The following is a 12,930-nucleotide window of genomic DNA, read 5'->3' on the forward strand; positions in this document are numbered from 1 at the left end:
GATAATACCACTAGGCCATCGCCTTCCCCCTATTTCAATATGTACAGATTTCAGTACTGCCTCTTTCAATATGTACATGGCTGTGAATTGTAAAACAAACTGTCAATGTTTTTTGGTAGGCCAACACGGGAGAGTGATGATGAGGATGATGATGAAAAGAAGGGGAAAGGGTGTACTCTTCAGTACCAACGTGCTATGGTGAGGGTCCTGACACAGTTTGTAGCAGAAACCTTGGACCCAGGTGGGCAGCTCGTCTACATGTTAGGCAATGATTGGCAAGCTGACATCACAGACCTGGTGACCGACTTTCTGAAAATGGACAACCCACAGATCGCAAAGTTGGAGAAGGGGAGGATACTGAGCGGGCAAGAACTGGGAATGGCCACCATCCAGGTATGCTCAGTCCTGGGATGTAATAACTGCAAAGTGTGCGTTAGTCTTACAATGCTCCTGTTTGCCCTCTGCCATTCATTTCTTCTAACCCAGCCTTTACTTGCAAGCGAGGGACCTCTCTCACTAAGATCAAGGTAATCTGCAGAATCTGCTGCTGTACAAGGCATTAATGTATTCGAAACATTGCCCTTTATATTGTTGCATGGGTTTGTGGTTCCTGAGAGCGTTTTTTTTTATATACTGACAACTCCCAGAGAATAATAATTAGACACTGAGTGATAGAGCAGCAACAGCAAAAAGGTCAGTTTGATTAGCGTCGCTGTGTAAATGTGTTGTTTCATTTCAAAAAAGGTACAATTTCTTTTTCATTTGTATTAATTATCAAGTTGTCTGAATGACTAAAAGGTTGTGTAACATCCAGCGACACAGGGGAATTAGCAGCAAATTAATCCAACAGGTGCTATTTTTCTTTTGATCATTTTAACATTTTTTTTCTCTATCGCGTCCCTGTGCTGTTGCCAGACTCTGTCTCCAGCAGCTGGGGCTGGTCCCAATTGCCTCTTTCTAATGGTGTGCAAGAAAAGAGTGTTGTCCACTGAGTGGGTACGTTGGGTAGAAAGAGGGTCCTGACAGATTGTCACCCTATCTATCTGAGATGGAATATTTTCCTGCCTCACAGTATTGTGTCTGGTAGCCCGATCTATAATCACATCCTGAGAGACCTTCGCCAATGAGCGGAACTCCAAGGATTGAGATTCCAATTGATCATCCAACCTCCTTCTTGACTTGTCAAGGTTTAATCTTTCTCGATTTTCACTCATATCCAAATGTTAAACTTAATATCCCTCACCTCCCATCAGGGGCATTCATCCTGACTATTATCTGAGAGTCAAACGGTGAGTTCAGAAAAGTCAAGTGGAAGTATTTAGTTTAGATTTTAAACACTTTTACTTTTGCCTTCTGTTCAATTGAACAATTAGATCCACTATTTAATCATTTTGATTGAATAAATCAGGGGCGGCACGGTGGCACAGTGGTTAGCGCTGCTGTCTCACAGAGCCAGGGACCCGGGTTCAATTCCGGCCTTGGGTGACTGTGTGAAACTTGCACATTCTCCCCATGTCTGCATGGGTCTCCTCCGGGTGCTCCGGTTTCTTCTCACAGTCCAAAGATGTACAGATTAGGTGGATTGGCCGAGCTAAATTGACCCTTAGTGTCCCAAAAATGTGTAGTACAGGGGGACTAGTGGAGTAAATACATGGAGTTACAGGGATAAGCTCTATCGGAGAGTCGGTGCAGACTCAATGGGCCGAATGGCCTGATTATGCACTGAAGGGATTCTATGATCTCTAACATAATAGAGATCTGTGCCATTTCCAATTCACAAAGTGGCAGGTATTGGTTTACAATTGAAATAAGTTCAGAATTCCTCCTAACATACCTCTATTGGCACTGTAAGGTTTGCTCAGTTCATTACTCCTAAAATACTAACACAGTCTTTATGGTTTTGCTAAAAAAACATATTCACAAACATATTTGCAATGTGGCTGTACAAAGTGTCCACCGAGAACCAGAAATAAACGGTAAGAACTGGGAAATAAGAGTTGTGGTCTGAACTGGCATTCCACTTTAAGGTCCCTAAAGAGAAAATGCTGGAAAATCTCAGCAGGTCTGGCAGCATCTGTAAGGAGAGAACAGAGCTGACGTTTCGAGTCCAGGTGAGCCTTTGTCAAAAGGTTCCCGCAAGGGGAAACATTTGGCCTGCATTTACTTTATCAATCCCCTTTAAAATGTTATATACCTCGATCAGACCCCCTCTCATCCTTCTGAACACCAGTGAGTAAAAGCCCAAATTGTTTAATCTCTCCTCATACATCAACTCTTTCATCCCCGGAGTCAATCTGGTGAACTCCTCTGAACTTCCTCATCAACTCTACCCCCAATCCATTCTACCCACTCCACCCCCTCACCCACTCTACCCCCTTAGCCACTCCACCACCTCACCCACTTTACCCCCTCACCCACTCTACCCCCTCACCCACTCCACCCCCTTAGCCACTTACCGTAGCTTTTCGAAGAAGGTTTGGGACATTCGAAAATGTTACTTGCCAGAATAAGGCAGCTAGTGCTGTAAAAAGGTATGGCTTCTGCATGAATTCCTTTCACTGACTTCTCCGAAGTTTGCTCTGCTGAGTTAGTTTGGAAGGATTCTCCATCAGAAGATTGCCCAGAGAAATAGGAGAAAGGTAAGCATGTATTTTATTTCTGTCCGATCGGGGTCGGAATCAGGGGTTCTGACTTTGATCGGAAGATTTGGGCCAATTGATGTCAAGCTGAACCTTCAAGCCTGTACGTTCATCTGAAAGCTACCCTGTGGTGCCGTGTTAGAGATGATTTATGACATGTATCTGACGGCATTGAAATCACTGGTCACAGGAGCGCTTCTGTCCTGAAAGATTAAAACAAACAACACTGAATGACATTTCCACGCAATATTACTCTCTCTGCCTCTGGGCCAACAGAGAATTTGGGGTCATGCTTACATAGTCATATATCTGCCAGGCAAGTCAGCCAAAACCACACAATGATTCTTCAACACATCACTGAGTCCGTGAGAGTATACTGGCATTTCAAAGTACAGTTTTTAATTACTGATTTGGTATTAATGGCTGCATTCTGCAGGGAAAATAGGTTATATCAGTCCCTGTAATGCATGAAATGCATCATGTGCACTCCTGAGAGGCTGAGTATAAATGACAGAGGCCGTTGGCATATCTCCTATTGAATGTCTCAACTAAGCTCCTTAAGGAATCGCACACAAACTGTTAATAGCAGTTGCAAAGTGCAACCATTGCTCATCCAATACAACATTTATAGGATGGGGTCTCATTGAGCTGAAGCTTGAAACTGTTTTATAAAGTTGGAGAACAAAAGCTCATGATAAATAATGTGTGCATCGCATGTATCTTACATTCAGTAATTAACGTTTATTTATTAGTCACAAGTAGGCTTACATTAACACTGCAATGAAGTTGCTGTACAAATGCCCTATTCGCCACACTCCGGTGCCTGTTCGGGTACAGAGAGGGAAAATTTAGCATGGCCAATGCACCTAACCAGCACATCTTTTGGAGTGTGGGAGGAAACCGGAGCACCCGGAGGAAACCCATGCAGACATGGGGAGAACGTGCAGACTCCGCACAGACAGAAGTTATAAAAAGCCTATAAAATAATGAGGGGCATAGACAAGGTAGATAGTCAATATCTTTTCCCAAAGGTAGGGGAGTTTAAAACTAGAGGGCACAGGTTTAAGGTGAGAGGGGAGAGATACAAAAGTGTTCAGAGGGGCAATTTTTTCACAGAGGGTGGTGAGTGTCTAGAACAAGCTGCCAGAGGAAGTAGTAGAGGCGGGTACAATTTTATCTTTTAAAAAGATTCCCAAGCCAGGAATCGAACCTGGGTCTCTGACACTGTGAGGGGCAGCAGTGCTAACCACTGTGCCACCATGTTACCTGATTCCCTGTTGCTAGTTTATCCACCATGCATTTATGATAGAATTGTAAATTTTCATTTTTATGCTTTTGTGGGAAAGATGGTACATCCGAAGGAAAAGAAAGATATTGAGAGCAATGCAGAATTAATTAAATGATGTCTGCCCAATGTGCCCCTGTTGAAGAACTGAAGAATATCGGCCAGAATTCTCCGGTCGTTCACGCTGCCGGGATTCTCCAATCTTGCTGGCAGCGCACCCCTGCCCGTTGGTTTTCCCACCGGCGTGGGGTGATATCAATGGGAATTCCCATTAACAGCAGCTGGACCAGAGAATCCTGCCGCTAGCAAACAACGTGCCATCTCCCACTGGCGGGAAACATGGGGTTGGGAGGCCGGAGAATGTCGTACGTCATGTCTTATCATGCACTTCGCCACACATGTTGGCCAGGATTTTCTGGCCATTCACGCCGCACTGTTGCTGCAAGCAAGGACAGACAACTTGGCGCTCAGCTAAATCTCCATTCACTGCAGTGGGACCAGGGTATCCTGCCGGCAAGAACCGCCGGAAAATCCCACCCGTATTCTGAGAATTGTTCAATGTGCCATGTTTTATTTTGAGTGTGTTTCACCGATGTGAATGATGAACGGAGCCATAAAGTTAATGTAACTTTTCCCAATGCTTTATATGCAGTTTCAGTCTCTGTCACTACTAGGAAAGGTGCATAACTCTCACTTCCTAATCCAGCAACACGCCTTAACCACAAACCTCCAAAGAATGCCTGCTGGACCAGTGCAATTTATTGCTTGATTCCTGAATCGTCATTTTCTGAAGGGACAAGATTAGCATCAATGGAAAGCAATTGTGCTGTACACCCAATGCCAAACTAACAGCATCAATCTATTAACATGGGCTGCAATGAAGGAGAGTAACACTCCCAGAGACAGGGCGGAATCTCACACACTTGGGTCCGACATCTCATAGAACATAGAACAGTACAGCATAGAACAGGCCCTTCGGCCCACGATGTTGTGCCGAGCTTTATCTGAAACCAAGATCAAGCTATCCCACTCCCTATCCTCCTGGTGTGCTCCATGTGCCTATCCAATAACCGCTTAAATGTTCCTAAAGTGTCTGACTCCACTATCACTGCAGGCAGTCCATTCCACACCCCAACCACTCTCTGCGTAAAGAACCTACCTCTGATATCCTTCCTATATCTCCCACCATGAACCCTATAGTTATGCCCCCTTGTAATAGCTCCATCCACCCGAGGAAATAGTCTTTGAACGTTCACTCTATCTATCCCCTTCATCATTTTATAAACCTCTATTAAGTCTCCCCTCAGCCTCCTCCGCTCCAGAGAGAACAGCCCTAGCTCCCTCAACCTTTCCTCATAAGACCTACCCTCCAAACCAGGCAGCATCCTGGTAAATCTCCTCTGCACTCTTTCCAGCACTTCCACATCCTTCTTATAGTGAGGTGACCAGAACTGCACACAATATTCCAAATGTGGTCTCACCAAGGTCCTGTACAGTTGCAGCATAACCCCACAGCTCTTAAACTCCAACCCCCTGTTAATAAAAGCTATTATAGAGGGGTAAATTTTCCTCATCTACCTCCAAAGGGCGCATATTATAAAATTGTGTATGTGCCCTGATTTGCAGTCCATTGGAGTTGAAGGATGAATAATAAAGAACTCTATCCATTTATTTTCCACTAGATACCCCCAGCATTCACATAAAAAACCCCACAGAAGTGAGGAAATTACCCTAGGCTGTAGGGCCAGTGTAATAACAATACTGCTTTATCAGGACTTGTATGTTGGATGTAAATTTTAGTCTGCCTTAATTTAAATGTTTAGAAAATGAAACTTTTCCTTCTCCATCCTGTAAACGTTTAAACATTTTTAACTGTTTGGAGAGGGGTCTATGTCTATTTAGACTAAGGCAGGAGCAGAGCTTCCCATAATTCAAGGCCATAAAACTTAAGAAGTAGGAGTTTGCCCCTCAAGCCTCATCGGTTAGAACATTGAATACAGGAGTTGGGACATCTTGTTGAAGTTGTACAAGACATTGGTAAGGCCACACTTGGAATACTGTGTGCAATTCTGTCACCTTATTATAGAAAGAATATTATTAAACTAGAAAGAGTGCAAAAAAGATTTACTAGGATGCTACCGGGACTTGATGGATTGAGTTATAAGGAGAGGTTGAATAGACTGGGACTTTTCTCTCTGGAGCATAGGAGGCTGAGGGGTGTCTTATAGAGGTCTATAAAATAATGAGGGGCATAGACAAGGTAGATAGTCAATAACTTTTCCCAAAGGTAGGGGAGTTTAAAACTAGAGGGCATAGGTTTAAGGTGAGAGGGGAGAGATACAAAAGTGTTCAGAGGGGCAACTTTTTCACACACAGGGTGGTAAGTGTCTGGAACAATTTGCCAGAGGTAGTAGTAGAGGCGGGTACAATTTTATCTTTTAAAAAGCATTTAGATAGTTACATGGGTACGATAGAGGGATATAAGACCATAAGACCATAAGACATAGGAGCGGAAGTAAGGCCATTCGGCCCATCGAGTCCACTCCACCATTCAATCATGGTTGATTTCAACTCCATTTACCCGCTCTCTCCCCATAGCCCTTAATTCCTCGAGAAATCAAGAATTTATCAATTTCTGTCTTGAAGACGCTTAACGTCTCGGCCTCCACAGCCCTCTGTGGCAATGAATTCCACAGACCTACCACTCTCTGGCTGAAGAAATTTCTCCTCATCTCTGTTCTAAAGTGACTCCCTTTTATTCTAAGGCTGTGCCCCCGCGTCCTAGTCTCCCCTGCTAATGGAAACAACTTCCCTACGTCCATCCTATCTAAGCCGTTCATTATCTTGTAAGTTTCTATTAGATCTCCCCTCAACCTCCTAAACTCCAATGAATACAATCCCACGATCCTCAGACGTTCATCGTATGTCAGGCCTACCATTCCCGGGATCATCCATGTGAATCTCCGCTGGACCCGCTCCAGTGCCAGTATGTCCTTCCTGAGGTGTGGGGCCCAAAATTGCTCACAGTACTCCAAATGGGGCCTAACCAGTGCTTTATAAAGCCTCAGAAGTACATCCCTGCTTTTGTATTCCAAGCCTCTTGAGATAAATGACAACATTACATTTGCTTTCTTAATTACGGACTCAACCTGCAAGTTTACCTTTAGAGAATCCTGGACTAGGACTCCCAAGTCCCTTTGCACTTTAGCATTATGAATTTTGTCACCGTTTAGAAAATAGTCCATGCCTCTATTCTTTTTTCCAAAGTGCAAGACCTCGCACTTGCCCACGTTGAATTTCATCAGCCACTTCTTGGACCACTCTCCTAAATTGTCTAAATCTTTCTGCAGCCTCCCCACCTCCTCAATACTACCTGCCCCTCCACCTATCTTTGTATCATCGGCAAACTTGGCCAGAATGCGGGCAATTGGGATTAGCTTAGGGGTTTTTAAAAAAAAAAGGGCGGCATGGACAAGTTGGGCCAAAGGGCCTGTTTCCATGCTGTAAACCTCTATGACTCTAAGCCATTCTTTATGATCATCTGCCACAACTCCAATTTCCTGCCCACTCTTATCCCTTGATTCCCTGATGGAATAAGATTATTTATTTTTATTCTTTCATGGAATGTGGACATCATTGGCTAGGCCAACATTTATTGCCCATCCCTAAATGTCCTTGGGAAGGTGGTGGTGAGCTGCCTTCTTGCACCACTGCAGTCCATTTGGTGTAGGTACACTCTCAATACAGTTAGGAAGGAAGTTCCAAGTTTTTTACCCAATGACAGTGAAGGAACGGTGATATAGTTCCAAGTCAGGATGGTGTTTGTCTTGGAGAGGAACTTGCAGGTGGTGGTGTTCCCATGTATCTGTTGTCCTTGTCCTTCTAGGTGGTGGAGTTTATGGGTTTGGAAGGTGCTGTCAAGGAGCCTTGATGAGTTCCTGCAGTACATCTTGTAGATGGTACACACGGCTGCCACTGTTCATCAATGGTGGAGGGAGTGAATATTGACGTCATAGATAGGGTACCAGTCATGCATGCCGTTTTATCCTGGATGGTGTCGAGCTGCTTGAGTGGTGTTGAAGCTGCACTCATCCAGGCAAGGGGAGAGTATTCCATCACACCCCTGACATGTACCTTATAGATAACCGAAAGGTTTTGGGGAGTCAGGAGGTGAGTTACTCACCACAGAATTCCTCAGCCTCTTATAGCCACAGTATTTATATGACCAGTCCAGTTCATTTTCTTGTCAATGGTGACCCCAGGATGTTGTTAGTGGAGGAATTTAGCAATGTTGTGCTCTGCAGCACCTTTGACTGTTGCTCAGTTTTCAGAATGAAACCATGTATAAAGAGATGTAGTTTGGGGAGAGCATCTGGACAAGTATCATGAGTTGCAACAGGGAAACGCTCAATGCCAAAAGAACTCATGCACCCAGCATGGTTGCCTTATATGTGTGAATATGCGTGTTTGACAAAATGTGGGCCTTATATATTTTAAGTGTTGCATGTATCCCATCAGTTTCCTGTTCTCCTCAGTGAGTGCTCAGTTGTTTGTGTTCACGGCACGGTGGCACAGTGGTTAACACTGCTGCTTCACAGCACCAGGGACCCAGGTTCAATTCCCGGCTGTCTGTATGGAGTTTGGCACGTTCTCCCTTTTGTCTGTGTGGGTTTCCTCCGGGTGCTCCGGTTTCCTCCCACATTCTGAAAGGGGTGCATTGACCTGAACAGGTGCTGGAGTGTGGCGACTAGGCGACTAGGGGAATTTCACAGTAACTTCATTGCAGTGTTAATGTGAACCTTACTTGTGACTAATAAACACACTTTAAATAGTGTGCTATCACCTTCGATGCTGTTGGTAATGCATATCAATACATCCAACTCTGCTGGGCTGGAATGGTAGTTGGGATAGCTATTAAAACATGTTTGTTTTTTGAAGGTGTAACACTTTTTGAGGAATCCTTGTCCCATCTGAGGGTTCCAATCATGTTATACTGTATCTCTTTCATTTTCAACATATCCCGAGTGCTTACTAATCTGTCACACAATAATCGGGGCTGAATGTTCCCATCCTTAGATCAGCAACAAAGGTTCACTGCAGATCAGATTTCAGCACCAAAGCAATGGAAAGCAAAAGTGAGAGTAAATTAACAGGCCGTGTAGATTTCATTTATTTGCACAACTGACAATGAACAGCAATGTAGCATAGTTACTGATTGCAATACTGGACTCGTATCAGTTCCGTTAGTTTGGATAGTAGATTAAGAATGAGTAAGAATTCAATGCAGCGTGAGTATAAATTGGCAAACTTTGCAAGCCTTTCCTGCTTGCCTGCATCACTCCTTTCACATTGACATATCTTTAGTACATGCTCTTATTGCCCACACGCAATGCCATATGAGATTGTCTAATTATTTGGATCAGGCTGAGAGCAGTGGTCAGGCGCGTCACCTATAGGTCTGCGGAATACCTGTCCATAATTATTACTGTTTGTCGATAGATTGTATGTTCTTTCAAGTTAATAACCTTCAGCCTCTCATAGCCTGGCTTCAACATGTAACAGAAGACGAGAGGCTTCTTTGTGTTAGCATTTTTGGAATTACAGTTGTTAAAACATTCATTATAAAAATAGCCATAGGATAACAATGTTTAAGACTTTAAATGACCAAGTGGTAGTTATGAATATTACTCTCCACTTTTAAGGTCATTGTTATGAGACAATTAAAGGGCAATGCTAATTAACTCTGACATAACACAATAAATGGAAGTAATAAGTGTTTGAGTTTGAAACTCCCTCTTTTCAAAGGTATTGTTATGAATATTACTCTCTACGTTTAAGGTAATGGTTATTCGACAATTAGTTCGACAATTAAAGGGCAATGCTAATTAGCTTTGATATAACAGTAAATGGAAGTAATGTGTTTGAGTTTGAAACTCCTTTTCAAAGGTATTGTTATGAATATTACTCTCTACGTTTAAGGTAATGGTTATTAGACTATTAATTAGACAATTAAAGGGCAATGCTATTAGCTTTGATATAACACAGTAAATGGAAGTAATAAGTGCTTGAGTTTGAAACTTTTTCGTTTCCAAGGTGCTGTCACCACTTTCTGATTCAATCCTGGCTGAAAAAACAATAACGGTGATTGAGGAGAAGGTGTCCGTTACGGACCTTGGAGTTCAAATCGTGGCTGGACTTTCCTTGTCCTTCCAGCTGAGTACAGCCAGCAACCGGGTCATCATTGCAACGACAACAGCAAAAGAGCAGCTTCGCACCTCCAAACAGGTACTTGGTTCCGAATTTCAGCTTCTTGCTTTGTACATTCATTGCAGCCGATAAAGACAATTCCTGATCGAATCAACTACTTTAGAAAAATTGTATGGCTTTGTTCTTTCCCTCCTCTGTTGTGCAGAGATACCAGCAATAAATATGAGTATTCTCACAACAAAGAGGCCAGTGTTTGGAGAAGTGTGCAGGGGGAAATGAATACATGGTTGCCCTGGGTTACTTGCACCATCCTTTGTAGTTTTTCAGTAGACTGTTTTCCCAGTTTGTGATGATGCAAACAAGAGAAAGGTCCATGGGGGAATAGGGACGAATTAAATTAGATTATGAAAGCGGAGTGCGAGGGACAGAAAACTGAAATCAATAGTACTCATTGAATTAACTTGAAGCAAAAATCATGATTGTGATCCTTTTAGTTCGGGAGAGATTACAATTTTTGCGGAATTGAGTTTAAAATAATTGCTTTTAGTTTGTGACCTGTCTGTCAGTGGAGATATCACTGTCCTGTAAATAGGAAAGTTGGAACCAAATTCTTTTGTTTTTGGTAAAAGCTCAGAAAGAGAGAAATATCGGGGAGGAAACCAAACAATAATGATCAGGTACGATTTTGACTGTTGCTTTAAAGTAGCATTTTGGATTTCTGTGTGTAATTAAGAATATTCTTCTTCAACACAAGTAAGAAGGATTTCAGATGCAGAGTGGATGATGCATCGGATCAACTTTTTGATGGTATCTGTGATGTCTTCACAGATAATGTCTATTAATTAAAGATCAAACTGCAGAGTGAGTGTGCTATGATAGATTTTTTTGACTAAGGAACATATGAAAATCCAGAGAGATACACAATAGATCACTGGTACACTATAGCCCAAAGTCTAAATTACCCAGCTATTGTGATCAATCAATGAAAGAGAGAAATATCTGATTCAAGGGGGTACTTAGGACTTTGGGTGATACTGTAAAATGTGAGGTATTATTCAGCTCATAGAATCCCTATAGTGCAGAAGGAGGCCATTTGGCCCATCAAGTCTGTACTGAGTCGCTGACAGGATCCCGCCCTATCCCTCTATCCCAACATGTTTACCATGGCTAATCCACCTTGGGACACTAAGAGGCAATTTAGCAAGGACAATCCACCTAATCCACACATCTTTGGACTGTGGGAGCACCTGGAGGAAACCCATGCAGACACGGGGATAACGTGCAAACTCAACACAAGTAAGAAGGATTTTAGATGCAGAGTGGATGATGCATAGGATATCAACCTTTTGATGGTGTCTGTAATGTCACCACCACCCAAGGCCGGAATTGAACCCAGGTCCCTGGCGCTGTGAGGCAGCAGTGCAAACCACTGTGCCATCATGCCTTCCACATTTTTAAACATTCCTCTTGGTTGATGTCAGCAGAAATGAAAAGTGGGAAAAGTACACAACAGGTAGCTGATGCACCATAGCCCCAAGTCAAAATGACCACCTCTACCTCCCACAGCCCCTGAGGATTTTATGTAATATGCAGGCTGAAATCAATAAGCCATACATCATGTAGCATTATCAATTTCACCATTTCCTCATACATGGTGAAATAAAACTATTCTTTTTCTGGGCAAAACTAAGCTGAGTTCAGCTGCACATTAATTCTGCACCTTACACCTGACAGAGATCCAAGCCGGGAATCAAACCCGGGTCCCTGGTGCTGTGAGGCAGCAGTGCCACCGTGCCGCCCCACCGTGTCTGTGTGGAGTTTATAAGTTCTTCTCTCCGTGTCTGCGTGGGTTTCCTCCGGGTGCTCCGGTTTCCTTCCACAGTCCAAAGATGTGCGGGTTAGGTGGATTGGCCATGCTAAATTGCCCCTCAGTGTCAGGGGGACTTGCGGGTAAACACATGGGGTTATGGGGATAGGGTCTGCGTGGGATTGTGGTCAGTGCAGACTCAGTAGGCTGAATGGCCTCCTTCTGCAATGTAGGGATTCTATAATACACCTGCTGTGGCATGAAGAAATAATTCATTGTGAACAGTAGCTCGAGAATATCAGCTAATAATTTAGGGTGTATTTTTAAGGTCAAGATTCTGTGGGGAAAAAAAGCAGTTGTACTTGGTCAAGAACAGAGGGAGCAGGAGTAGACCATGTAGCCCATCGAGACTACTCCACCATACATTACAATCGTGGCTGATCTTGGACTTCAACTCCACTTTCCCGCCTGCTTCCCATATTCCTCGATTCCCTGAGAGACCAAAAAGCTGTCTATCCCAGACTTGAATGAATTCAAGATAAAAGCAAAATACTGCGGATGCTGGAATCTCAAACAAAAACAGAAAATGCTGGAAAATCTCAGCAGGCCTGACAGCATCTGTGGGGAGAGAATAGAGCCAACGTTTCAAGTCTGGATGACCCTGCGTCAGAGCTGAACGAAAGGTCATTGACATACCGCTTATCATAAGCCAGCCTCCTCCCCATCCCAGGAACTAATTTAGTGAACCTATGCTATACCACCTCCAATGCAAGTATATTCTTTCTTAAAGGTGGAGACTAAAACTACAATCAGTGCTCCAGATGTGGTCTCTTTTTACAGTTGTAGAAAGACTTCTTTATTTGAATACTTTAATCCCTTGCGATAAAGGCCGAGATGCCATTTGTCTTTCTAATTGCTTGGTTCAGCTGCATGCTAACTTTCTGCATTCCCTGGAAGATAACACTCTTTGAATAGCAACATCAAAAAGGTTC

General features: G+C 43.3%; 1 protein-coding gene across 1 annotated transcript in view; it reads left to right on the forward strand.

Moving 5' to 3' along the window:
- Positions 1-12,930, forward strand: part of LOC144502775 (transmembrane protein 132C-like) — a 1,024,516-nt gene that overhangs the window by 974,854 nt on the left and 36,732 nt on the right. Inside the window, exons 7-8 of the mRNA XM_078227043.1 lie at positions 120-393; positions 10,018-10,209. Coding sequence (XP_078083169.1) covers positions 120-393; positions 10,018-10,209 — 466 coding nt within the window. The remainder of the gene's footprint in view (positions 1-119; positions 394-10,017; positions 10,210-12,930) is intronic.

Source organism: Mustelus asterias, chromosome 13 (genome assembly GCF_964213995.1).
Source record: "Mustelus asterias chromosome 13, sMusAst1.hap1.1, whole genome shotgun sequence".
Taxonomy (NCBI): domain Eukaryota; kingdom Metazoa; phylum Chordata; class Chondrichthyes; order Carcharhiniformes; family Triakidae; genus Mustelus; species Mustelus asterias.